The sequence below is a fragment of the Manacus vitellinus genome, unplaced genomic scaffold (genome assembly GCF_001715985.3).
Source record: "Manacus vitellinus isolate BGI_N305 unplaced genomic scaffold, ASM171598v3 scaffold_3_pilon, whole genome shotgun sequence".
Lineage (NCBI taxonomy): Eukaryota > Metazoa > Chordata > Aves > Passeriformes > Pipridae > Manacus > Manacus vitellinus.
Window position 1 is genome coordinate 19834737 of NW_021940535.1, and position 24879 is coordinate 19859615.

At 37.7% G+C, this 24879-nt stretch overlaps 1 protein-coding gene across 3 annotated transcripts in view; it reads left to right on the forward strand.

Annotated features, from left to right (window-relative positions):
- Positions 1 to 24879, forward strand: part of TBC1D5 (TBC1 domain family member 5) — a 289772-nt gene that overhangs the window by 258364 nt on the left and 6529 nt on the right. For all 3 annotated transcript variants that reach the window (XM_018075719.1, XM_018075718.1, XM_018075720.1), the window contains 3 exons: positions 7092 to 7191; positions 20641 to 20720; positions 21464 to 21640. In XM_018075719.1, coding sequence (XP_017931208.1) covers positions 7092 to 7191; positions 20641 to 20720; positions 21464 to 21640 — 357 coding nt within the window. The remainder of the gene's footprint in view (positions 1 to 7091; positions 7192 to 20640; positions 20721 to 21463; positions 21641 to 24879) is intronic.

The window sequence follows — 24879 nt, forward strand, 5'->3', positions numbered from 1 at the left end:
ATAGAAGAAACTTTCTCTAAACATCTGCAAAGCAAATGCCTTATGAAAACTCTCTTAAAAATTCCATCTTTTCATCGACAACAGTTTGGCTTCATGCTGAAGCCATGTCTAGAAGACTGACTAATATAGCCATATTGTTTCCATGTCCTCCCCATATGTGTGTCTCCAGCCATCTGTTGTCTCTTGGCTTACACTGTGAAGTCCTTTAGAGAAGCAGGATTTTTCTTTTTGTTTGTACAGCGCTCAGCAGAGCAAGTCCTTGATCCTGATGAGGATCATGAGTGATACAGTTAAATAATAGATAAATTAGTAAATAAAATAAATTAAAATTTTGGGTTAAGTTCCGCTGTATATAATTCATTGCTGAGAAACAGTGGTTTCTGGTTTAAATGTCAGCATATGCTGAAGATTATTCTGTGGCTGTCATAGAACATAAAAAAATTATGGGGGTGTCAACCAACATTCAGCTGTCAGAGATTTAAGATTATAAGGCTAAATCTTATATTTAATTCTTAGAGTAGAAAATTAAATAAATTCTCACAAAGTGGAAACAGTAACCACTGTTTTTTTTATCAAGGGAAATTTGCATAAAATTTTGCATTAAAATTGCATAAAAAAGGCAATTTATGCCATGCATCTGAATCTTCTTTGACATGTAAAATGCTACCAACATCCGAAAGTGGTTTCTTCTAAAACTATATTTCTTCAGATCTTCACTTGTGTAGGTTGCCAAGTTCAAGTGCCCTTACCCATATCCACAAACCTTATTGCAGCTTGTAAAACAATGAGCTGTAAAAGGATAGAATTACAATGTCAAAAGTATAAAACTTTCTGTAATCTGTTCTTGAATGTGCTGACCGCTTTCAGTTATTCACAGCTGTTTTTCTGAAACAGTAAAATTTGATGAAAAACAGGGCATGGTAGAGGCATTGCTGATCTCATTATGAGCTCAGGAGAGAAGGAAGGATATAAAAAATTTATTTCCATAGCTGTCTTTGTAAAGGTGAGAAGATAGATGAAAGGAGAGGTAATAAAAAGGGAAGAACAGGCTTTGGACAAATGAATAGTACAGAACCATATAGACTAGGGAGAAGAAATAGCAAAGAAATGGCAAATAATTAATCATGAAGGAATTAGTTTTCATGGCAAAAGAAAAAAGGAAATATAACAATGTAAGCAAAATTCTGAATGGGGATAAGAAAAAAGACAAATATGAGAAACATAAATGTAAGTCAAGTTTTTTACATATTCAGTCTTGCGAAAACCAGGAAAATAGTTGGGAGATATGTATACGGAGGCACTCAGAGTCTTGCTTTGACTGAAGACATCAATTCTAGCCTGCTTTATGTTTTTTGTGAAATGTAAATCAGTGTGGCATCAAAAATAAACTGCTTCCTTTTCATTCTCATGTTCAATTCAAAATGTTATTGGTTATCAGGAAGGTTATCTACATCATCTGCAAGGTTGAAGGTGTAGAAAAGTATTTTGAAAACCCTGGGACTGAATTTTCAGAAAATATTGGTTTTCTGTGAGATTGTATATGTCAGTTTGCACATCTTGGTCTCCCATGTGTGATGCAGTAATTTGTTTGATTTGCTGCTTGATTTGTTTTTCTTCTTCATAATGCAACTCCAAATATTAGAAAATATTGCGCTTATATGCTTCATAGAATATGTTGTTCAGTAAGCTGACATTGATTTTTTATTTTGGTTAGTTAGTGTGGTCAGCTGGTTAATTTCTGAGAGCTGTGCCTGAATGAGTTGGAATCATAGTTTGCATGTTTCTGGTGCTGTTTGTGTCAGATCAGCTGAAAGGTCGGTTTCTCAACAGAACATAGACCATGCTGGTTTTCTCTTGACTTATGTTTGGGCTGTTTGATGAATTTTTAGATGTCTGTTCATGCATGAGGGAGATCAAATCACCACTGCTATTTGTACACAAAATAAAAGTGATATCCAGACTACTCATTGTCTTAGCAGAGTGAAACACAGAAGTTTGCACTTAGAGGAAAGTACAATATATATTGTCTAGACAAGGATTGAGATTGTCTGCACAGTGATGGCTCTAAATGAGTTTTTTCATCTAATGCTGCTAAGAATTTGACTTTAGAATACTGAAAAAAGTCCTTGTTTCTGAGGGCCTTTCTGATTTTGCTGCTTACCTTTACAGAACTATTTTAGAAAAGTACTATGAAAAGACTAGTCTTAGAAATGTTGATTAGAAGAGTCTTCTGCTGAAGCTGCTACTTGGAGCAGGACAATCACTAGCATCAGAACAGTTCAGTGACTTTAAATAGAAACTACTGCTTCTATAAATAACCTCTTCCAGTGCTACACTGCTCTTCTAATGAAGAAAATTTTCCTAGTGACCAATTTGAACCTTCCAAGGGGCAGTTTTGGGCCACAGTTCCTTCTGTATCATCTGGGAAGAGCTTGATTACCTCATCTTTGTCACTCCATGTAGTTGCAGGCTCTCAGGAGATCCTCTTTGGGCTCTTTTTCACCAAAATAAAAAAGCCCAGCTCCCTCAGCTTGTCCTCTATACCTGTAGCCTTCATAGTAGCCCTCCACTGAAACCTCTTCTGTTTCTCAATGTCCTTCTTGAACTGCAGGCCAAAAGCAGTGTTAAAGGTGAGGGCTCAAGAGCATGAAGCAGAGGGGTGTAATGACTTTCCTGGATCTGCTGACCACATTCCTTGTAATGTAGCTGGGTGCAACTGTTTACATTATTCATGATAAGAGAATTTTATTAGTTTGTAAACAGCTCAACAGCCACTGTAGCCTCCATATCCTTTTCAGCAGAACTGAGAGACAGTAAGTTCCTTCCCCGTCTGCACTGGTGTGTTGAGTTTTTTTTCTCCTCAGGTGCAGAATTTTGCACTTACTGAAATTTCTGAAACAGGAACCTCAAAAAAGGTTTCTCTTGCCTAGGCTTCAGGCATCTCCTGGTGTTTGTGAATTGAGGTTCTACCAGTCAGCACAGCAACCAAACCTCCCAATTTTGCATCATCTGAAAATCTACTGATTGTACGTTCTGTCTCCTTATATGGGCTGTTGGTGAAGACCAGTCCATTGTTACTCTGCTCATTTCCAAACACCAACTGGACATCAAGATATTGACTCTGTTCTTTAAGCTTGGGGTTCTGAACAGTTTTCAGCCCATATACAATCCTTTCATTCAGCCCATACTTCATCATATTATAAATGATGATGCTTTTGGAAACAAGTGTCAGAAGCCTAACTAAAGAAAAAATACATGGCATTCACTTCTCTCCCTTCACCTGCATGCCCAGTCATTTCATCATAGCAGGCAACCAGATTGGTCAGGCATGATTTGCTCTTGGTAAATCCTTGTTGACTTTTGTTGATTATTGCCTTGTCCTTTACATATTGAAAATTGATTCCAAGAGGACATGCTCCACGATTTTTCCAAGGACTAAGATGAGGCCAACCATTATATAGTTCCTTAGATACTCCTCCTCACTCTTCTTTAATATGTAGGTAAAATTAACCTTTCTGCAGTCACCAAGGATGTTCTGTAATATCAGTGGGTTTTCATAGGTGATAGCCAGTGGTGTTGCAATCACATGGTCAGGTTTTTCAGCACCCATAGGAGTATCCCATGTGGTCCCATTGCCTTTGATTGCATACTGTTTCTTCAAGTATTCACCAACTTATGCCCCTCCCCTCCTCCCCCCCTCAGCTATTCCTCTCCCTCCCAAACTGTAGATGCAGAGGTCTGGGAGCAGAGTTGGCCTAAAAAGTGAGAGGCAAAAATTGTACTGAGTGCTGCAGCCTTTTCTGTATCATGTTGTTGTCTTGTCTCCCCTAGTAAGCAACAGACCTGCATTTTCTTTGAATCTCCTTTTGCTGCTCTGCACACTTATAAAATTCCTTCTCATTACCCTTTAATGTCCCCTATTAATTTTAGCTCCAGCTGGGTTTTGTCCTTCCTAGTTTTGTTCATGTGCCCAAACAATGATTGTGTGCCTGTCCTTTGTTTCCTGTCATTGTTACCACACGTGCTCTCCATTTCCACCATTTCCATCTCCATATGTGCTTTTCCCATTTTAGTTCATTAAAAATCTCCTCACTCAGCCAAGTAGACCTTCTGCATACCTTGTCTATATGTGCTACTTCCTCATATATTTCTGGATTAGGTCCCTGTTCAGGGACAAAGTCCTTCCTGCTAGATTAGCAAATCTGTTCACAAAGAGATTCTTCCCTCTCTTTGCCAGATAGACCTGTTCTTTAAGATGTCTGTCCTCATCAAACTGGGTGCCACAAGCAAAATAGTTGAAGCCCATCTAATGCCACCAGATATGTAGTCTCCCTGATACATCTGCTGCTATCCAGGCTTCTCCCTTTTGCCACAGGATTAAAGAGAAACAACACCAGGTTTCCTATCCCCTTCACCATTAGGTGACTCCAAACAGTCTTTCACACCACCACAAACTGCGCCTCCATGCAAGCAAGAAACCTCCCTAGTTGATGAGTCAGGCTGGAAAAGAGTCACCAGCCACTGACTGTCACTCATCACTTTCTCTTGGTAGTGCTCTGATACAATGTCCAACCTCAATTCTTCATCTGAGGGACCTTGTTCTTCCTCTCTGCACCACTGGTCAGCCTTTCTGCTGTCAGAAATCACAAGCTTCCAGTTTCCTCCTTCTCAGAAGTGTATGTCTTCTTCCCACTGTGTCTTGCCTCAGTTGAACCACCCCTGTCTGTTGCATGAGGTTTCACACCTTGAAAGATCTTGTTGATCACCTGTTAGTAACCCCTGATGCAATAAAAAACACCTGCCTCTTGCAACTCCTCACCTGCTGCTGCAGCAACTGCAACAGAACAAATCTTACTTCAGGGAGGTCATCCTCAGGGTCCTCTGCACAGAGGTTGCCACAGCACTGCTGATGACAGCAGAGGCAAGGGTTATGCCTTGTAGTAAGTCATCACCGTTTGGGTGTTGTCTTGTGCAAAAAGCCCAGTCTCTGATGCGTCAAGTACCAAATTCACTGTCTTGCTTATTTGAACGTCCCACTGCCAGCACTTCTTGGTGCCCTTCCCAAGGATTCCAGATAAGTCAGGAACCCTAGGTACAGTCACTCAGCCTTGTGCAAGATTTCCCACTTGGCAGGAGACCTCTTGTACTGTCTGTGAGTCCCCGGCCACAGTACTCTCCTCTGTGAATGTTAGGTCTGCTGAACACTTCTGCTCCCCAGGTTGGATCCTAGTGAGTGGGAAGAATGGTGGATGTAGTCTTTTACTCAGCACCGGTCTCACTTGCCAAAAGAAGAGGTACTGTTTTACAATCAAGAAGGTCAGTTTCAGAATCTGCTTGGGTGGATTGAGCTGTCCAAAAACATTTTAAGATCAATTTACTGCAGTCTCGTTCATGAATAAGAAAAAACGTAGTCTGGGAAACATGGAAATATTTATTACTAGCAGTTAAATTTTTTTATTCACTTGTAGGAGATAAACTGGGGTTCAAGTACTTACTAATGATTTTAGAATTTGATTGTTATTTTATAGTAGAATACTCAAATATTGTCACGTTTCCCTATCTTACAGCTGCACTTGCAGAGCCAATGGCAATTGAAAGTTTATGGTAGATTATTTCTTGCAGTCTCTAGCTGTATGTACTAGAAAAAGGTCTTCTGGAGGAACATCGCTTGAATAGAAATGTCAGTCTAAATATGCTCGTATAGGCTGTGACAGAACTGCAGGCTTTGAATGAGGTCACTCTTTCAGCAACTGTAAATTGACAAATAAAATCAATCCCTTTGAAGTGTAAGTGGTCAAAGTATGAGGTTGAGAAGAAAAAGGTGAGAGCATATAATATAAATAAATAGTGAAGAAAAATGTTTAATATCTGTAGATTGTAGGTGTGAGGAAAAAGTCTGTAGGGAAAAACTGATATTGCCACGGGTATTACAAAATGCTGTGGTTACAGTGCTTTTTATTCATTAATCTCTTTCGATATAGGATGTGTTAGTGGGAAGTTTGCCTGGCTCTGACTTGTTTTCTGATGGAGGTTAAGATCACTTGTACCTTTAAATCAAGAATGATTCATTCTCTTAGTTCTTGCTGATAAGTTTTGGTTTTTTTTCATTTGAAAAGTAAATCACATTCTAATGCTTAGCGATCTCCATCAAAAAAGGGTATGATAGAACTGCAAAGGTCCTGAGAAAAACAAGAGGCTAAAAAGTTACTTTGGCTTTATCTGAGTATCTTGAATTCAATTGCATACTTAAACATACAAAAACCTGATTAATACTGTTTGTGACTAAGCTTTGAAGGAATTTTTTGTAAGGTGTGAATTTTCTGCAGTATGGTCTTCAAAGCCAAGACTAGATGGATTTTTAAACCAGCAAACAAAGGCATTCAAAGATGAATTCTTAGCTGAGGTAGTTCCCATTGCTTAGACAGGCATGTGGCTAGATATTAATGCTTCTCCTGGGCCCTAAAATCTTTGATGCGTATTTTTTAAACATAACTTAATAATTTAGAGTAACTGCCTTATAGTATGTGAGTTAAAAATAATTTTCACCTAAATATTATGTAAGATGATGTTTAAAAGTGCAGCTGGCTGTGCATAGGTTTTATACAGATAGAGATGACATGTTATGAAAATAAGTGTGCCAAAATAAATGTCAGTAATGCATCCTTGAGATGTGATACTAGGTTTCATGAAATATATGCCTTGAAGTAAAAAAAGGGTTCAAAGGAATTGCTGTGGAAATTACTCTGGCAAAAACTAGAATTTTTCTCATTTGGTGAGTTTTTTCAGCCATTACTGTGGTACTGTGTTTGCACAAGCAAAAACAGGTTGCTGGTTTGTAAAAGAATTCTGAATCATTAACCTTTCTGAGGTCAAGGTAGACTATTCTATTTAACTCTTTAGAAGGAAAAAAAGTAGTATTAATAAACACTGAAATATTAAAAACCCTGTTTCCATGAAATGACAAAATTTCCAAGAACAAAGGAATAGAAAAAGTTAAAACATGTCTAAGTATGTCAGGGGTTAACTTACTACTTTTACTGTGCATTACAGAAAGTTGGGAGTGTTATATGCTAATAATCTCTTAATTGTAGGAGGAAGAATTGGAGGCCCAGATTTCATTCCTGCAGGGACAGCTGAACGATTTGGAAGCCATGTGCAAATATTGTGCAAAAATGATGAACACACATCTTGGTAAGTGCAATACCCTGTATTAACCTGTAAATCTTTGCAAAGGCTCTTTTTATGTTTGTATTAGAACTAAAATAATATTTATGTAGTAAAGTGCATATTGTTTTATGAGCCATCATGAAGATTGAATTGATGTACTGAGTCGTTTCATCAGATGCAGCCAGCCACTGTATCTTTATTCTGCTTTTTATCTTGGGAGTGTTATAGCCACTGATGATGCTAAGAGGTAGAGGCATTTTAGTACAGATGCCCTTTGATTTCTGGTATTGTAAGAGACTTGTTGGAGCTCACAGCATCTGAGCTTACAGATTTGAAGTCCATTTGCAATTCAGCATCCCCACAATGATACTTGGTGTGTGCAGTGATAGTTGTATAAAATCCATATACTTTCATTAAATGTAACAGCTTCACAATCTGCAATCACCTTTGGTATGTTGCTGTAGGCTGGCTAGTTTGGAATATTTTGCTCAGACCAGGAGAAATATTGTAAGATAAACATCAATACACTGGGAACAGAATCAGCAAATACGCCAGTCTCAAATTCTACTTACATATTTCCAAGACAAGTCAGGGAAAGTAAACAAAATGTTTCACTCAGTTCAAGTGTAAATATGTTTAAATAGGCTTTTGTGAAAGTGGCATTTTTAAACTGTATTGAACTAAACTCCAAAAGTTAGTATATTTAGTTATGTGAAAAAGTACCATTGTTAAGAAATCAGGGCACAACTATAATAATTTTAGGATTTATTTTTGGCCTGCAACATCTAAGCAAAATAAATTAAGGTTCAATATTTTTGTGGGCAGAACTAAGCATATGATATGTAAGTTTGCCAGGTCAGAATGTTCAGATGTGAAAGCCGTATTATATTTGTATTTTCTTTTATGTGGGTGTTTTACTAGACACTATTATAAGCCTAGGAAAAGCTAAAAATATTGTGTTATTTGAAAGTTGTGAATCACAGCCTTGAAAAGCAAAGTCAACCTCTAACCCCAAGAGCTTTAGTCTGATGTATACCCTTCTGTAAGGGTACATGAGCAATGATAAGATTAGATGCAAGCAAAGAGATAAATTATTAGCTACTGAAATGATGGGGAAAGATTGCTGTGTCAAGAAGAAAAGCTGAAGTTTCTTTCCTTTAGGAAAGAAGATGAGGAGTGTTTAGCAAGGGTATCAGTTCTAGTATGAGCATAAGCATTTCACCAGCTACAGCTGCTCTAAAGATCAGAATAAACCCAGACAAAGATACTTGAAGCAGTCTGCCTTTCGGCACTGGATTAATGAACTGAAAGCAAAAGATTTGTCATCATATCCAGGTGTTAAATTCTTTTTCTCAAATATATTGGAAACAGAAACGTTTAGGGCCAGTAATCTCCCAGGAGCATTGTGGAACAGCTTTTTACCCTCACAGGACAGGGAAAGCCATCCCTTATACAGCTTTGGCTGCAGGGTGTGCTGGGTTTATTGTGACACCCCTGCAGCACTCCAGAGCCTTCCAGCCTAGTTTCTTCTAAGTCCTACTCCCTATACTTTTTCACAGTATTCCTCCATGTCTTGTCAACATCATGGGCTATTAACTTTGCAAATTTGTGTTACACTAGTGTGTTTAAATCCTATAGAGATTAACAGTTATGCACCATAAACCGAACACAAGAAACAGAGATGTCACCAGCCTTCACAGCTTCTGTACTTGTAACAAACTGGTGAGGTTAGGTATCCCCAAATCAACCAGCAGATGATCTACATGAAGGCATGAAAAAAAAGCCTGCCAAGATTCTTGCTGACGTGCAGAATCCCTTCTGACCTGAAATCTGTCCATCTGAGCAGCACATGCCAGCAGGTTGTGCAAGAAAATGGATTCTCTATAGCATCACAGAACACCCTCTGAGGATTATCTCCATGTTCATCCATTGCTCAGAGCTGCAGAGAAGGGCAGCAAAATAAAACTCAGAGCATATCTGGTCATTTCTGGGTTAAGGGAAAAGTTAGCGGGGGCTGCTACTGTACCTGATCTGATTCTCCTCCTCCCTCTCTATCTCTTACCCATAAAAATTGCTTTGTTTCAGAAACTGCAGAGCAGATGAGTTATATCACTGCCCCTGTAAACTGTCAGAACACTTAGCTTCAAGGATATTACTTCTTCCTGTAGGGCTGAATTTTTCTGACTTCATCACTCAGCTTTTGGATCATGTAGCATTTTCATTAGCAAAGTTGAAAATCTTCATTTAATTTACTTATATGCAGTGATTACTTATCTCTCAACACTGCCTTTGCTAAGTAGAACACTTCAGATTTCATTTTGTGTGGGTTCCTTTTTAGGCTTGGTCATTTTTATGGTCTTCCTTTGAATTCTTCAGGGTTTTCGTACACCTTTTGAAGTGGGTTAATCATATCAGGATATGCTATACCAGCACTGGCTCAGCACAGTTATTATTTAGCACAGGGAAGGTCATCTTTCTGCTCCTATGTGGCATTCCTCTTTTTGAACATTTTTATTGCATCTTCATGTTAGTGCTCTTTGACACAGTGATAGGTTGAGGTGATAATACGTTATGACTTCTAAAATTTGGTGAATCACTGCTTTCTAAACAGAGGCGTTTATACTGCGGGTGAAATCAGGAAATGTTTATTTCCATATGTGTTCCTTGAATTTGATGATATTAAAATTCACTTCTTGTCATTTGGCTTTTTAGCTGACTAATTCAGGTAACTCTGCAATGTGCTCTATTTTCTTCTACCATTCTAACTAGAGACATAACCATCATACATTTAATAGTGGTCTAAATTGTTGATTAAAACATACTGATATATAAAATTTGAGGAGCCCTATGGAACTAAGTCCTTCAACAAAGTGTTAGACAACATTTTTAAGAATTATTAATAAGTCAGTCAAGGATTCAGGCCTGCCTTTTAAATTTGATAAAAACCTCATGGGTTTTTTAGATTGACATTGTAAACCTTTTTTTCAGACTTTATTACTCAAGCAATAGTCTTTTTCCTGTGTTGATGCATTATATTTGCAGGTGACTTTTTAACAACACAATATTAATTCAGGCTTATAAAAATGCATATCCAGTGACTATTTGCCACAAAATTGTCACAATGTCAAACAATTACCAAATGTTCTTTTTGTGGTTTACAATGACACAGTTTAGGATTTTTTGGCTCTCTTCTCAACTTCTTTCCCTTACAAGGGGGATCTAATGAAAATCAGGTGCGGTTACTTCATGACAGAGATGACGTGTTGTAGTTGAGAAATTATCAAAATGACCACCTTGTCTATTCTGTTTTGAATCCCCAGTAAATTTATAATTTTTTATATCAAATCCAGTTATACAAAGAATTTCTCCTTTTGGCCCTATAATGATTCTATGTTTCTTTACCAAGAGCTTTTTATTTCTATAGGTGTCAACAGATATTTGCTAACTTACATTATGAGGGATAGAATGGCAATATTATTTCGTTCATATATTCAAAGATGCTTTCATTAAATGTTTATCTCCTTCCATAAATTAACCACATAATGTACTACATGGCAACAACATAACTGCTTGTAATATCAGGGGATGTTACTGTGGGAATGAATGATGGTTCCGAAATATTGCCACTTAGGGCTATGTGTAGAAATTAAAATAGGTGTTTGATTATAAACAGAGGACAGCCATTCTGTGATCTTTGTCTCCTTCTTATGGCTGTGCATTAGAAGAGCTTTACTTTTCTTCTTTACCTTAACTGTTGGAGTACTGCTAGGGGGGAATTCCTTTTAACACCTCCAAGGACAAATGTTGAAATTATGGTATGTAAAATGGCCAGACGGGGAAGCAGATTTTACTGCTGTTCTCACCCTTTTTCACAAGCTTGTCATAGCTTTCAAAAAAAAAAGAAAGAATCCTGTGTTCAATTTTTCCATTGTTGCAATGAAGATACATCCAAACTTGTAAACCTGTCCTGTGGCTTTGTTCACAATATAAATGCAGAATATTACTCAACCAGTAGTGAAAAAGTATAGTTGCCATAGCTATCACTACTCAAGCATCATCACAGATACATTTTCTTGATGTTACTTTCTCACGAACACTGGCCTTTTTCAGGAAACAGTGTTGTCACTGGTGATTTCAGTAATATGGTAATGTTCTTCAGCATTTTTCTTTCTGGGATGTACACTACTGTTAGTGCACATAAATACCTCAAGGTTCGACGATTCAGAAAGCTGTAATACACTGATTGAGTATTACAATATTATAACTTGTTATGATGTTATTTACTTTTTGAAGAATTTTGATTGTTTTCTCCCTTCTTTCACTATTTGAAAATAAAAGCATCAAGTTAGCAAGTGCATTAAGAAAAAGATTTTTCCTGGTGAATGTGACATCTGTCTGATGTCTTAGAGCAGATCACGAGAAATTTGTCTAAGAGATGAACACAAATAACACTCAGAGGGCATCATAATATCTGCTGGAAGATTCCTCACTTGTCCTTCATTACGTCCCAGGCTCAAGCCAACACTGTGCTATTAAATGGCAGTTCAGGTAACACCAGTTAATTACAGTATCTGCTGTTCTAATATCTTTAGGGTTTGGACCATGTTAACCCTGGCCCACTACTAGGGCAGCCTCTTAACAAAAAGTAGATTAAAACTCTGAAGACATATCAGTACTCCTTACGCAAGTGCCAATATGAGAGACTGTGAAGGTTCTTTATGAACTTGCCAGTTTTGTTCCAGAGAGAAAAGTGCTGAAATTTAAAAAGTTGTCTCTTTATAAGGGACAGGAATCAATCCATCACTTTCTCTGAGACAGAAGAACCTAACATTTCTTTCCAACAGAGACATAGTTTCAGACCTCCAAGTGTGTGAAAATTTACCAAATAATTACATGTGTAGCACAGGAAGTCCTTTTCATGAGAGGCAATTTAAAGGAACATTGGTTCAGTATTAACTTGGATATGGAGGTCTTTATTTAGAAACTAATTTTTTTGATGGGCAATTTATCAGTTTATAAAAGTGGAGAAACTAAGGTCATTCCACACATGCTTTTGCTTGAGACCAGCACTATGTAAATGCAGAAGGTTGCTTCCCCAGCTAGCTGAGATTCAGAAGCAATTTAGCTGCTTTCTCACAGCAGAGAGCCTCAGCTAATAAGCCCTGGGCTTATTAGCTCATACCGGCTTCGTGAAGACTTAGCTCACAGGATTCTGCATAACACTCTAGAAATATGTGCCAAGGTACCCAGTTTTACAGAGTAAACAGAAGTCTACCTGGTTTTATTAACTTCACCTTCATACTGTTACTGCTTAGCTTGAACCAGCTGCCAGAGAGACATCTGTTTAGGTGGGTCTCAGAAATATGTTTCTCAATATCCAGGTCTTTAAAGCACTTCTTGTCTTGGAGGCAACATCGCAAAAACTGCTCAGCTCTGACCCACATTGCATAAGTTTATGCATCCTGGCTCCGCTAAGCCAGAGCAAATAAATCCTCTCTGAGCTACCCATACAGGGCTGATGGGGTTGTCCTTACGGTGCATTTTCTAATTTGACTTCTGCTATTTGTAGTATGTTGCTATGTCCTTCACCAGTATTCCAGTACATCTCTGCCACTCCAGTGTGGATTATGGTAGGGATGTGGAAAAGTGAGGTTTTCATCCCCTATTCTGAACACCACCAGCATTCTTCCACTTGAATAACATGTCAGCTCTCAGCTTTCATAGGTAGTGTGTAAATAAATGTGCTCAGAAGTTCTGGCATCACAGTAACAAGAAAAATGAAAGCCAATCTTCTGAGAGTTCTTTCAATGGGATCACAGGACATGTCCCTGCCACAGCCATCAGGCAATGCTGGCAACTGTAAGATTCACTAACACTTCCTGACATCTCCCAGACAAATATTTGCAGGACTTATTAAACACAATTTAAAGCCACCTTTTCATTGTGATTATTGCAAACACCATGAACAAGGAAGAAAAAATATAAAAATAAAGGAATAAAAACTGTTTAGTTGCAACTATATTTAGTTGCAAGTATCATTTTACTTATTGTGTGAAACAGCACCTTTAAAGGTTTAATTATACTGACTTATGCATCCCTCTTTTAACAGTCAGTGCAGTTGTTATAAGAATGCATTTCATTATAAGGATCATTTGCAGTGGGGGAGGGAGAGGAGAAAGTTGATTTAATGCTCAATATTTAGAGACTGATATACTGCCCAATATAGATGTGGATGCAGTACTTGTTAAATGTATGCAAGATAGTACTGAATTCTTATTTCTTGTTTTATGTGTCATGTGATGAGATGAAAGGTTATGACATTTTTGTAAGGATAAAATGAAATGGATATTATTCAGCTGCTCTGTATTGAAATGAAATACTTCAGAGTTTGTTGAGGAAGTCCATTAAATGAGTTCTCCTATGCTTGGGACATAAATAAAATAAGCCATAGTTTATAAACCTGCTGTGATTAGAAATGTTGTCACTAAAAAAGACCACATCAAACAGAGCCACATGAATCTAAGGGAATTGCTCCATTTGGTTAGAAATAAATAACCTATAAAAACAGCTTATAAATAAAAAACATTAACAACTTTATTAAACCAAATATAGGAGTGGTTACTGGCAAACAAGTATTTGTTGTATAGCATGACTTTTAGACCGTGACTTCTGGTTGTTATTATATATTTTTTTATATATATGTATGTATGTAGGAAGAATAAAAGTGTAACTCTTCATGCCCCATGAATTTTAATCACCTTTTTGTCACTTGAGGTCAAAAACTATTGGTTCAACTGATAGCCTACTTTCTTTATACAACTGTGCCAGTCCTGAAAGTCCAGCTGTGTTAGGCACCTACAGATGCTTTCATCCTAGTAGTGTGAATGAAAAGGAGATTAAAACAGTGAAGCTTACACACCCCCTCATTACCTAATTAACAGCTTTCCCTGCAACTTTCAGTGAATTCCCACTGCTTCCTTCCTACTGTGTGGTGAGCACCTCCCTACCACTGAAATACACTGACAATCTACCCTTTCCTTTCCACCATCTCTTAACCAGTGGTTTCTCTTGCAATGTCAGCTTTAAGGGAATAAAACCTTAGTAGAAGCTAAATCGTGGTATGACTGAATTGTTAGTTTCCCCATTATTTCCATAAATACACAGATGTAAGGTATATGTTAAGCATAATTTGCTTACCATGTGTAAATTAGAGTTCAAAGTTAAGAGCTGATCTTGTCTTTGAGCAAGGGATGGACAAAATGACATCATGACCCTACCAACCTCATTTTCTGTACATCTGCTATGAGTTGATTGGTGACTTTGTACTACATATTTCTCTGATGTCACAGGCATTACCACACATTAAATATTGATAAAGTGTTGGTGCTCCACACAACACATGAATCAGAAGTATATACTCTATAAATACATAATTTATATTCAAATAAATGTTTTAAAGAATGCAGTACTTCACAAATAATTTCATACTTCAGATTTTTAAGATCTTTAAATTCTTTAATACTCAAATGTTGTTAAGTGATGCTTTTGAGATAATGTATAATTGTTACTATAAGAGTTGACGTTCACAGTTAGATAGGTAAATGAGTTAGGCTACTCAGCAGTGTTGCCTTCATCAATGTTTAGATCACAAACACTATTGTTTTAGAAAGGAATTCAACTCCTCTCATTTGTATTTTTAATGCTGGAAAGAAAATGCAGTAGTTGGAAACATCCTGAGCTGCATTATTAAACAGCAATATGACTATGTCATACAGTGTAGTCTTTCTAAAAAGGTCACAAACCACTGTTAAGTTCTAGATTTTCTACCCAGTTTTAAGGAGAGAACATATTTTCCCGCTCCATCAGATCAAGTTCAGGTAGGAAAGAAGTATTTGTTGTGAAAAGAGAGAGAAATTGATTATCAGAAGCTAAAGTCTGAGTACATCCTTCCAGCCCCCTAATGTTCTTGAAAAAGCAATCTTGCTATCACTAGTATATCATGCAGGGAATGCTGGAAGCATTTTCTGTAAACCCCAATTTCATAAAAATGATCATACAAAAGTACTGGAATATGAGTCCGGAGAGTTGAATGTACCTTGCCATCTGTGGGAAACTTGGTATTTTTTTACTTTCCTTTTTTGGAAAAATAAGGAGGTGTAGTAGCACCCTCAGTTCTCCCCTTCCTGCTGCCTACCTTGGCAGTGAGAAGGTACTTTTGCATTCTGAGTTTGAGCTGTCTTCTCAGTAGTGGAAAGCAAGGGTGAAAAAAGTCAATTTAACATGATTCTGGCACTGTTGATTGTTCACAAGTCATTGATCAGGAACTAGTAGTAGAAAGGGAGCATTCATAATACAGCTTGCAGCTATTTCAAGTTTGCTCCTCTCAGCAGGAGTCATCTTCCTGGAAAAGCCCCACAGAGACTGGTTTAAAATAGAAATCATTAGGAGAGAGATGCACTGCAAAAAGGCAGCAGTACTGGAGAAAACAAAGAACTCAGAGAACAAGGGTGTTAAAGTTATTCCCATGTTCAGTTTTCTCTGCCTCCATCTGATTTTATGTCAAGTCTGTGCTATGCCTTCATCTGGCAGGGCTGTAGCTGTTAGTCTCCGACCTCTTTAAGGGAAGGGAAGAGGTGCAGATCTGTCTTCTGGATGGATGGGCATGAAGAGATGCCTGAGGGGACCTTGTCTACAGCAAACTAGTTTTCCCATTCATTTAACGCTGCTCTGAGTGGATTTCATGCAAAATTTGTATTGAATGCAAGTGATACTTTCAGTGAAAGTTACTTTATTTAATAAGCCTCTAAAATAATTAGGCCAAGCCTAACAGCTTTTCCACATTCAGAGAGGAAGGTTTTGAACAGCCTCTTTCCCTGGCCTGGGAACTCAGCTGTGACTGCTCACACCATCATGCAATATATAGCAGTTCAACCATCAGAGAGCATAAGCTTTCTCTGATTTTCCTGCTAGGAGCTGCTGTCAATGTTTTTCCTCTTTCATCTCTGTAGAGAGGATGATAGCATATCTTCAGATTAATGTTTAGCAATTAATTTAGGGAAAGGAAATGGAAATCTTGATTTTTCGAAAATTACTTCTGCAATGAATTTGCATGTGAACTGATTTACAATCTGGTATAACTGTAAGAGCAAGAAATGAAAAATGTATTTCATCTTAAATCTTAATTTTTAGTTATTTCAACTGTTGCTAACAAAATCAGTATGTGCTACAGTGTTTTTCCATATCTTGTAGAAAAGAAGAGCACGAATGCAATCATTTGCATGTTACTCCTCTGTAGTTATAGTTGGCTTTAAAATACATCAAGGCAGCTGATCATAGTCTCACTGATGAAGTAATTCTTGATTTACTGATCTAGTGTCTATAAAACTTAAATGAATCTACTCATTTTTGAGAGTTAAGTACACAAAATTAATTCTAATCAATTGTATAAAAGGCGTCCCTTGAGTGGTGATCCATCATAGTGGATAACATTGCTGAAGAGAACAGTTCTGAAGAGAACAACTGGTTTTGCAGCTCCAGTATTTATGAGGCTTAGTCAAGAGCAGAGTCAGGATATGATAGTTCAATTTGTGATAGTCAGAGGTTTTTTAAAACTAAGTTGAAACAAATCCAGAGTCATGTAATGGCTGTCTGGTATCTCATACGTCTCACAGCAGTGCTCTGACCACCAGCTGAGAAGCTCCAAAATTCACCTTTTGTTTTCCTCTACTAAGAACTTAATTGAAAATTAAGTTATCTTTTTCTACAGAAAACATTTGGCATCAGCTAAATGGAATCTTGAAAGAAAGAAAAGAAAAAAAGGCAGTCAGGAATATTTGACCTTAACCTTAGTTTTCTAAATACTATAGGATTTTGATACCTTTTGAATGACAACAGCTGTCCCAATAGATAGATATTTATAGCATACTAGACTTGGTTTTTAATAATCTAGAAATCACATCATTTGTTTGATTCATTGCATCAATTTGTTGGGTTTTTTTAAAGTAAGAACTTCCAAATTGACATCTACAGGAGGCTTTTTAAAAACAGTCATTTTTTTATGAAAAAAACCAAACCCACAAGTGTGAGGTACTGATACAGAGCATTGAATAAGGAAGAAATTCCATATGTGGCCAATTCAGCTTTAGACATAAAGCACTTCACTCAAAGTACAGTAACATCTTCTGTGAAGGAAGAATAATTAAATTATACATCTCAGCTTAATGTAAAAGTCCCTCAGCTGAGCAATATCATATCAAAAATGCTTCCTAGAACTCTTGAAATAGTATTTTTAAAGTATTTGTACTTACAAGGGTATCTTTTGAGATACAGAAAGGTAAATAAAAAGCTTTTGTCTTCACTTGTGAGCTTAGTTTCCCTCTTCATCTCAGCAGCTTGACTGCCCTGTGAGATCTCCCCAGCAGTGGGAAAAGGCTTGGATGAGAGTCCCCCAGGTGAGGAGTGCTGCATCCTGGCACAGCCATTCGCTAGAGGGCGGCTGCAGAGTACATACCAAGTTTCCTACCCTCCATCTTCTTCCCACCTCTCCGTGCAGTCCACATGGATTTCAAAGATGTGATCAAGGAGGCACTCATGCAAAATCAGGGACGGTATACTTGTCTTATCTGAGGACTTTTTTTTTAAATTCATCTCTCCTCGTTAGCCAGGGAAGAAGAATGAGCACTGATAAATTTGGTTTCCACTTATTTGATAGTTAAAAAACTTTGCATTCAAAAGGGATGAGGGCAGGAGAAATTCAAGGACATATTTAAGAAGAAATATTCATTGCCAATTCCCCAGGGAAACCTTCCGTTTTGTTGTACTAGAGAAGGATATCCCAGTTGATGCCCCTGTGTCACAGCTGTTATTTACTAGCAGAGGGAGAGTGGCTGATTACAGGGATTTACATCTTGGGGCATTTTTCTGGGTTTAAGTGGAAATGTGCTCTTTGAGTCCAAAATTGTGTCTTAGAGCAAACTGCTAGTGGAATTTTTTCCAAAATAGGTTTTAGTGATTTAACTGATTAAAAATAATAGACCCTATATATCCAAGACATATATCATACTGTACTTTAAGGATAGAGCAAATGGAAGAAAAGATGTCAGAAATTCCACAGTTCAATTTTAGAAAATGTTGCTGTTACCTTTTTTCTCTTAATCTTTTTTTTTCTGAAACTAATATTAAAATCTGGCATTAATCTTGACAAAGTATGTGATGATACAAACATTTTTACTAATTTTTACTGCTGGCTAACTTTCATGGATCCATTCATAAGTTCTTAGAAATTCTCAGTGTGCTGGCTCTTCAAACACAGTTACAGCTGGGTTTTGTAGGGATGATAGATTCTTTTGCATCTTTTTTAAATACTGACTTATAAAACATCTCTAAAGAACAGTAATAATAGTAGATTATTTTCAGATTGTGTGGAATGCCTTTCAGCTTTTGTTCTCTTGCTCTTATTTTCCTGATTTTTTAGATTTCCTTCATCTAGTCTTCAGCATGTTGGAGGTTTGTTTTGAATTATTTTCTTGGTCCATCAGCTTAGTCAGTATACATGCCTTAGTTCTTTAATGTATGGTTTTAATTTATGTTGGGATCAAACACTATGGAATGCTTTTCTTTTTAATGCTGAGAAATGGAAAAGACAGTTGAATTGAGTGATTCGGGCTGTGATCAAGCATATATATGAATGTATTTTATTTACCAAATTGAGAGACTAGACAATTTAGATGTAAAGTGTAAAAAAAGCATTATGTTTTTTCTCAATTCATGGTGCTACATATTTGCAGAAAGGTCTAGGATTTTGTTATTTCTAGCCTTCATAATGCAGTGTCTTTCTCACGTAAAATTTGTACGAGACATCATTCAATTGTACTACATTTGATTTCATTGTTGCAGACCTTGCCACTGTAATATGGTAAATAATGCATGCTAAGTAACGTGAACATAGATCTCCTTGTTCAGGTAGGCTGCCTGAGGTGCAAACCTGAGGTTTCCTACCTTCACTGATGCTCTTGACCTTGATGCACCACCCTGACTTTTGTCAGCTATTGCCTTTCATCGCTCTAGCCTCTTTTATTCCTTCTACTTTCCAGATTGCTTTTTTAGCAGTTCAGTTAGTATGTAGGCTTGGATCTTTTCTCCTCTTTGCCCTTTCCATTCTTCCTTTATACCCATTACTGATTTCTGGTCCACACTCAATTTCAAATTTGTGTTTATACACAGCTTTTAAATCCACCTCTCTGCTTTTAATCTTTCTTCTTGTACTGTCTCCCACATCTCATTCTTTTGCTATTTATTCTGTAAACACAAAACTCATGCCAGATTACTCAATGCCTTTACTTGAAAACTCATGTCAGAGTTGGCGGTGTCATCATATTCATCCTTGTCAGGATCATCTATTACAACACTTTTGGCTTTTCACTGGTTTGGGCCCTGAACATGCAGGATGTTTTTAAAAACAAACAAAAGCAATGTAGGTGTGGATTAATGGTTTAAAGTTTTTGATTGTGAAGTACCTGGGATACAGATACTCAAGAGCAGCAAAGCATTCTTCCCAAATGAGTGTCACTGAGGAATTTGGGCTCAGAATGTGTATGTAAAACAGGAGAGGCACAAAGGAGTATCCTGTCATTTTTAGTTGACAGGTAGCATCTCATTCTGCCAATCTGTCACCAGGAATCTTTGCTGTTTTCTTAAAGAGGAAGAAAGTAGGAGCTACGAGGCCAGAGAGTGATCTGACATCATTTAAAGAGTCTGCAGAGCTATTGAAGCTATAGTTTCTCTGTGCTAGTTTGGACTGTAGCATTGCCTGGAGTTGTCCTGCCTCCTACAAACACTGTATACCAGGGTCCTGAAATGCATCCTTGAAAGGACCACACTATGGGTATGGAAGGCAGGAGTCTTCAGAATTGTTGGTACTGCACTGCTCCTTCTGTCAAATAAGTTTTGTTCAGCCCTGGGTCTTTTATCTAAAAGAAAGAATTGGGAAGGGCATGAAACCTCTTATAGTCTCTTTATAAAGAAGAAGAGCATTCTAGCATTTGCAGTGGCCATGGGATTAAGATGAAGATTGCTGAACTCCTACCTTAAACCTTTCTGTGAGATGCAGCAGATTCCTCTAAATGTTCTTGAATGCTTTCCAAAGCATCTTCACATTCAAAGCTGTATGTAACACAGAGGCTGATGTTGTCTTCTAGGGACCAGTAGTAACCCGAGTCCCTTGGTACACAGGGACAATAGCAGTTCTGCAGGAGCAGAGCATTGCTGGAAGCCTCCTGGCAGTAGTGCCAGGCTCAGGCTGACCTCACCTCTGCAGCTAATCAGGTTGTCAGCCTCTGGGTTTCAGTGTGGAATCATGTTTGCAGGTCACAGAATTTTGTTTTTGAAAGCATCAGTCAGTGGTAGGTTCACAGCACGTTAAGAGTTTATTTAGGGTATTTTCTCTCTTTACCTTTTTTTCTTTTGATGTTGCAGGAAATATTCAGGAAGTCATTTTACAAGAACACTTGGAAAAAGAAGATGAAATTCTGGTTTCCTTGGCTGGTTTGAAGCAGGTACTACTGTTGCTTAGCTTAACCTTCTTGTGCCCTTCAGGGCTATTCATCCTTTCTATTTTTTTCTCCTATTTTATTCTTTTTGTATACTGCTGTTTTGTCTTTTTGTAGCTGTTTTACTAGGGCATCAAGCATTGTGATGTACTTTTATTTATAAAGGTAAAGTTCAGCTATAAACAGTTCAAATTATTTGCTCAGTATTTGCTCCTGTGAAAGTTTTGGAGGCCTCGAACCAGAACTGAAGAAGTGCAACCCTGAGTGCTGGACTTAAGCCACGCTGTCATCTTTCTTAATGGAAATGTACTTGCTAGGCAGTAACCGTGCCTATGTCCCCATTATTTAAATGTGACAACACTTAATGTCATCGAATTAGAGAAAAATTACTACATACATAAAATGAGAATGCTGCTGAGCATCTGTAACTTTGATTATACTGTCCTCTGCTCTCAAAATACATTTTATGAGGAAAAATGTGGCATATGTTAAACGTATAATGAGGTAGGAAACAATCTTAACAGTTTCATTCTCTTTAGATTTCTTGTTTTCCAGATTCTGATACAACCACATTTAACAGTTATTTGTATCTTTAATCAATGTAGATATGAATATTGACTTGCTTCCTGTCTTTTCAAAGCAAATATTTTGGGGAAATGGTTTATGAAAGCATTCTGCACAGAGCTTTAGAAAATACAGAATTTCTCCAAATTTTTAACTTACATTCTTTCCCCTCCCATTCAAAACAGATCAAGGATATCCTGAAGGGTTCACTGCGTTTCAACCAGAGCCAGCTGGAAGCTGAAGAAAATGAGCAAATCACTATTGCTGATGATCACTACTGTTCCAACAGTCAGAACAAGGGGGCAGGTGATGTCCTAAAGGGACCTGTTATAACAAAGCAACAGTTCATCTCAGGACAACAGGTAAGATAAAAACATCTCAAGCAGGCCGTTGGTGGCCTTCCATTTTTTGGAGACTTCCTCTAGCGTGTCCAGATATTACATGGGACACACCAGCATTCCTGGTGCTTATGGAGAGTGGTTGGAAGTGTATCTTTAGCCAGTGTCCTACTCCCATCAATTATTTTTATTGTAGCCTTATGCTCCACATGTGGATATTTAAGTCTAAGTGTTAGGTGGTGTTTGGGGGGAGTTACTCTTTCACATTGTTTAATCACAAAATCACAGATTAATTTCTTACAAAAAAATGTAAAAATTGCAGGTAAATGTTCCCATACCAAATGTTCCCACATGATTATTTTCATTGTCCTTGTCCTCCAGGATCCCATTATGTAAGAGCTGATTAACTGCATTGCAGTGTATTCATGGCTAGGGCCAAAAAGGAAGTAGCAAGGAGGTTGCTTTTACCTTCTACTTCATTGTATTGACTTTCTCCTTGAATCAGTAAACAATGTTTTCACATAGAAAGCATACAGTCATAGGACAAGTTCATAGACAGATGTATTTTCCTTTGATGCTGAAAAGTCCTCTGTCTAAGACTCAGTCCGACTCAAACAATATCTTAAAAACAAGTACTTTTGTATATGCTTATTTCTATATTGGAGTTCTGTTAAGTCTGCCACCCCACTGCTGAAATTCACACTTATAAATCAGCGGCAGCACTATCACCTAAAAGTCTAACTGAGCCTGCCATCAGTTTACTTTTGACAAGTTTACTTAGGAACTAGAGGAAGTATTTATTCATTTTCAGATAATGACACGGGGTCATTTTGATTTATTGCACACAATCCCCCTGAGTTAGAACACTCTGTGTTAAAAAACATATTTTAATTGTATTTCAGTATTAGAAGCAATACTGAGATTTATTTTTTTATACTTAGTAATGGCACCTTCAAAGAGCAAAGCTTTGATAGAAAGCTTCCCTTGTTTGTTTAGCTGTTGTCATTACAATCACTACTTTCTGACATAATTAAGTGATAGGTTAAACTGATGTAGCATATTGGAATGTTCATATAATGACCTCCTATTTTTGTCCTTTATCTCCTGGCATTTTATACAGAGTACCTTTGGCTTTCTTCCCAAAATGGCAAATAATGTTTTTCTGATGATTTTTCACTTCTCGAAACTGGAAGGTAGAATGATATATAACATGACAACATGCTGTATGTGTGTGTGCAGACCCTACTCATGTTGGAGAAACCCTTACTCAGAGACTGGTCTAAACCGTGTATCATGGGGGTGCTGGAGATTTGCATTTTGGGTATTGTGAGTGGAGCAGGTGAACCCTGTCTACACAGGTTTCTTTCCAATGGAAATTTTTGGGGTGATGTACAATGACATTTGTTCTTATCCCAGCGTGTAGTCAGGATATATACATGCAGCCCCAGGAACTGACTGGCATCTGTGGGTCCCACAATTTCAAAGGCTGCTTGTAAGTCAACTATGGCCCATGTGAGTAGAGGCTGTACAAGCTGAGCTGCTGCAGAGGATTAATGATGCATTGGCACTGCATGGTTTATGTTTGGAGGTGCAGGACATTAACATGGATTAGCCTCCTCTCCCCTTATCTTCTGGAAGTTCCAATTGTGATAATGAGAAACAGCCCCTTTGACAGAAAGAAAAAGATTAGAATTAGACATGACAGTCCAGGAGGACTGTTAGTGTCCCTAGTTAGTTCGGGATACTTTGTCTGTCTGTCTCACTATCCCCTAGTTAGTCCATGCTGTTTCTGAGTCCATCATCTTTAACCACCATGGCTAAAATCAAACGAAAAGAGGAAAGCTTTGGACTCCTTTTAATAAAAAACATGAAAATAAAACTGCAGAATTTAGTGGGTTGTGAAATTAGACTGTTAATTTATGGGGTCACTTGTTGGCCCAAACCAGGCCACAGCCCAGGCTTTTAGCTCTGCTGAAGAAAATGGGCTGCCCTGGTGCCCTGGGTCTTGCTGGGAGTACTTACTGAGAGCTGAAAGGGGATTAAAAACAACCACTTCTACACCATTGAATGCATTTCTTGCTAAGTAAATTTTACTGTATTTACATTTTCTGTGACTTTGGTAATGCATGTAATTCTGCTTGGTGTGATTTATACTGTAGAGATTTTTCTGTGCTGCAATTACAGGGATATTTTCTAGGACAGCTGGAAAAGTTACAGGTGTAGCTATTCTGTAATTGAGATAAAATCTGGTCTTTTGTGCCTGGTTGTTATATAAGTATAAATTATCATTTTTGCTTTTTTTTAAAGTGCTCTTCCTCTATTTTGCCTCAAAATCCCCTTCTGGAAAGTGAGGATAAAGGGTATAGCCCTTCTTTAGAAAGGAAAGCTGCAAAATTAAAAATGCAAAAAAAGTTAAGATAAAGGCTCACAGAAATGGAGCATTTTTTGGAATGTTTGGCTTTGGTAGCAGTATGCAGTTGACAAACAGAAGGCTTCTGTTGCTAAATAATGAATGATAATTAACACATTATCTTGCCTTTATGTCTGTTCAAAGAAGGAGGCAAAACGAGCTGCTGTTCTTCTAAGCTTTCTTGAATTGTATCCTTGCAGTTAGTTTTAACTCATTCACAGTGTGAAGGCAATTGAAATAAGCCTGGTCCTAGTGGTTATATTCATCAAGAAAAATTGTTTGGAGAAGCCATATGGCAACGGGCGTAAGGTTGTTAACTTTCAAAGCTACTGGAAGTATAATTCTGTCATTTTTCATTTATTCAGTAGTGGCAGCAGATGGGAAAAAACATGCTTCACGTCAGCATGAGTTTCCTGAAACAGAAACAGGCAGAAGAAAAAGGAAGGAGGTATTTTACCTCTGGAAATATCAGTACCAAAATACCAGTGTATGCCAGGGATAGGCAAACATTTACAGGAGGCCCTTTTATAGCATTTTGGAGTCAGTATCTCTGCTTTGCTGCTTCTCTGGTACTTCAGTGAGGTATGGGTCTCCTTAACCAAACCAAAAAGTGTGGGTAGCATGAAAAGTAGTGTTACAAAGCATAACACTAACGACAAGGAATTGGGATGAGTAATTTTCTTTCCTTTTTTTATTAAAGGGCAGGGTGATTTTTTTTTAACTGCAAAAGAGTGCATTTTTGAAAGCAGAATTTAGGAAATTGCAACAGCAATACAAAGTGTTTATGATGGAGGGCCCTTCCTGAGGGTCATTGCCAAAGGCAAGACACCCTGTTATCTTTGAGGGTGCCAGT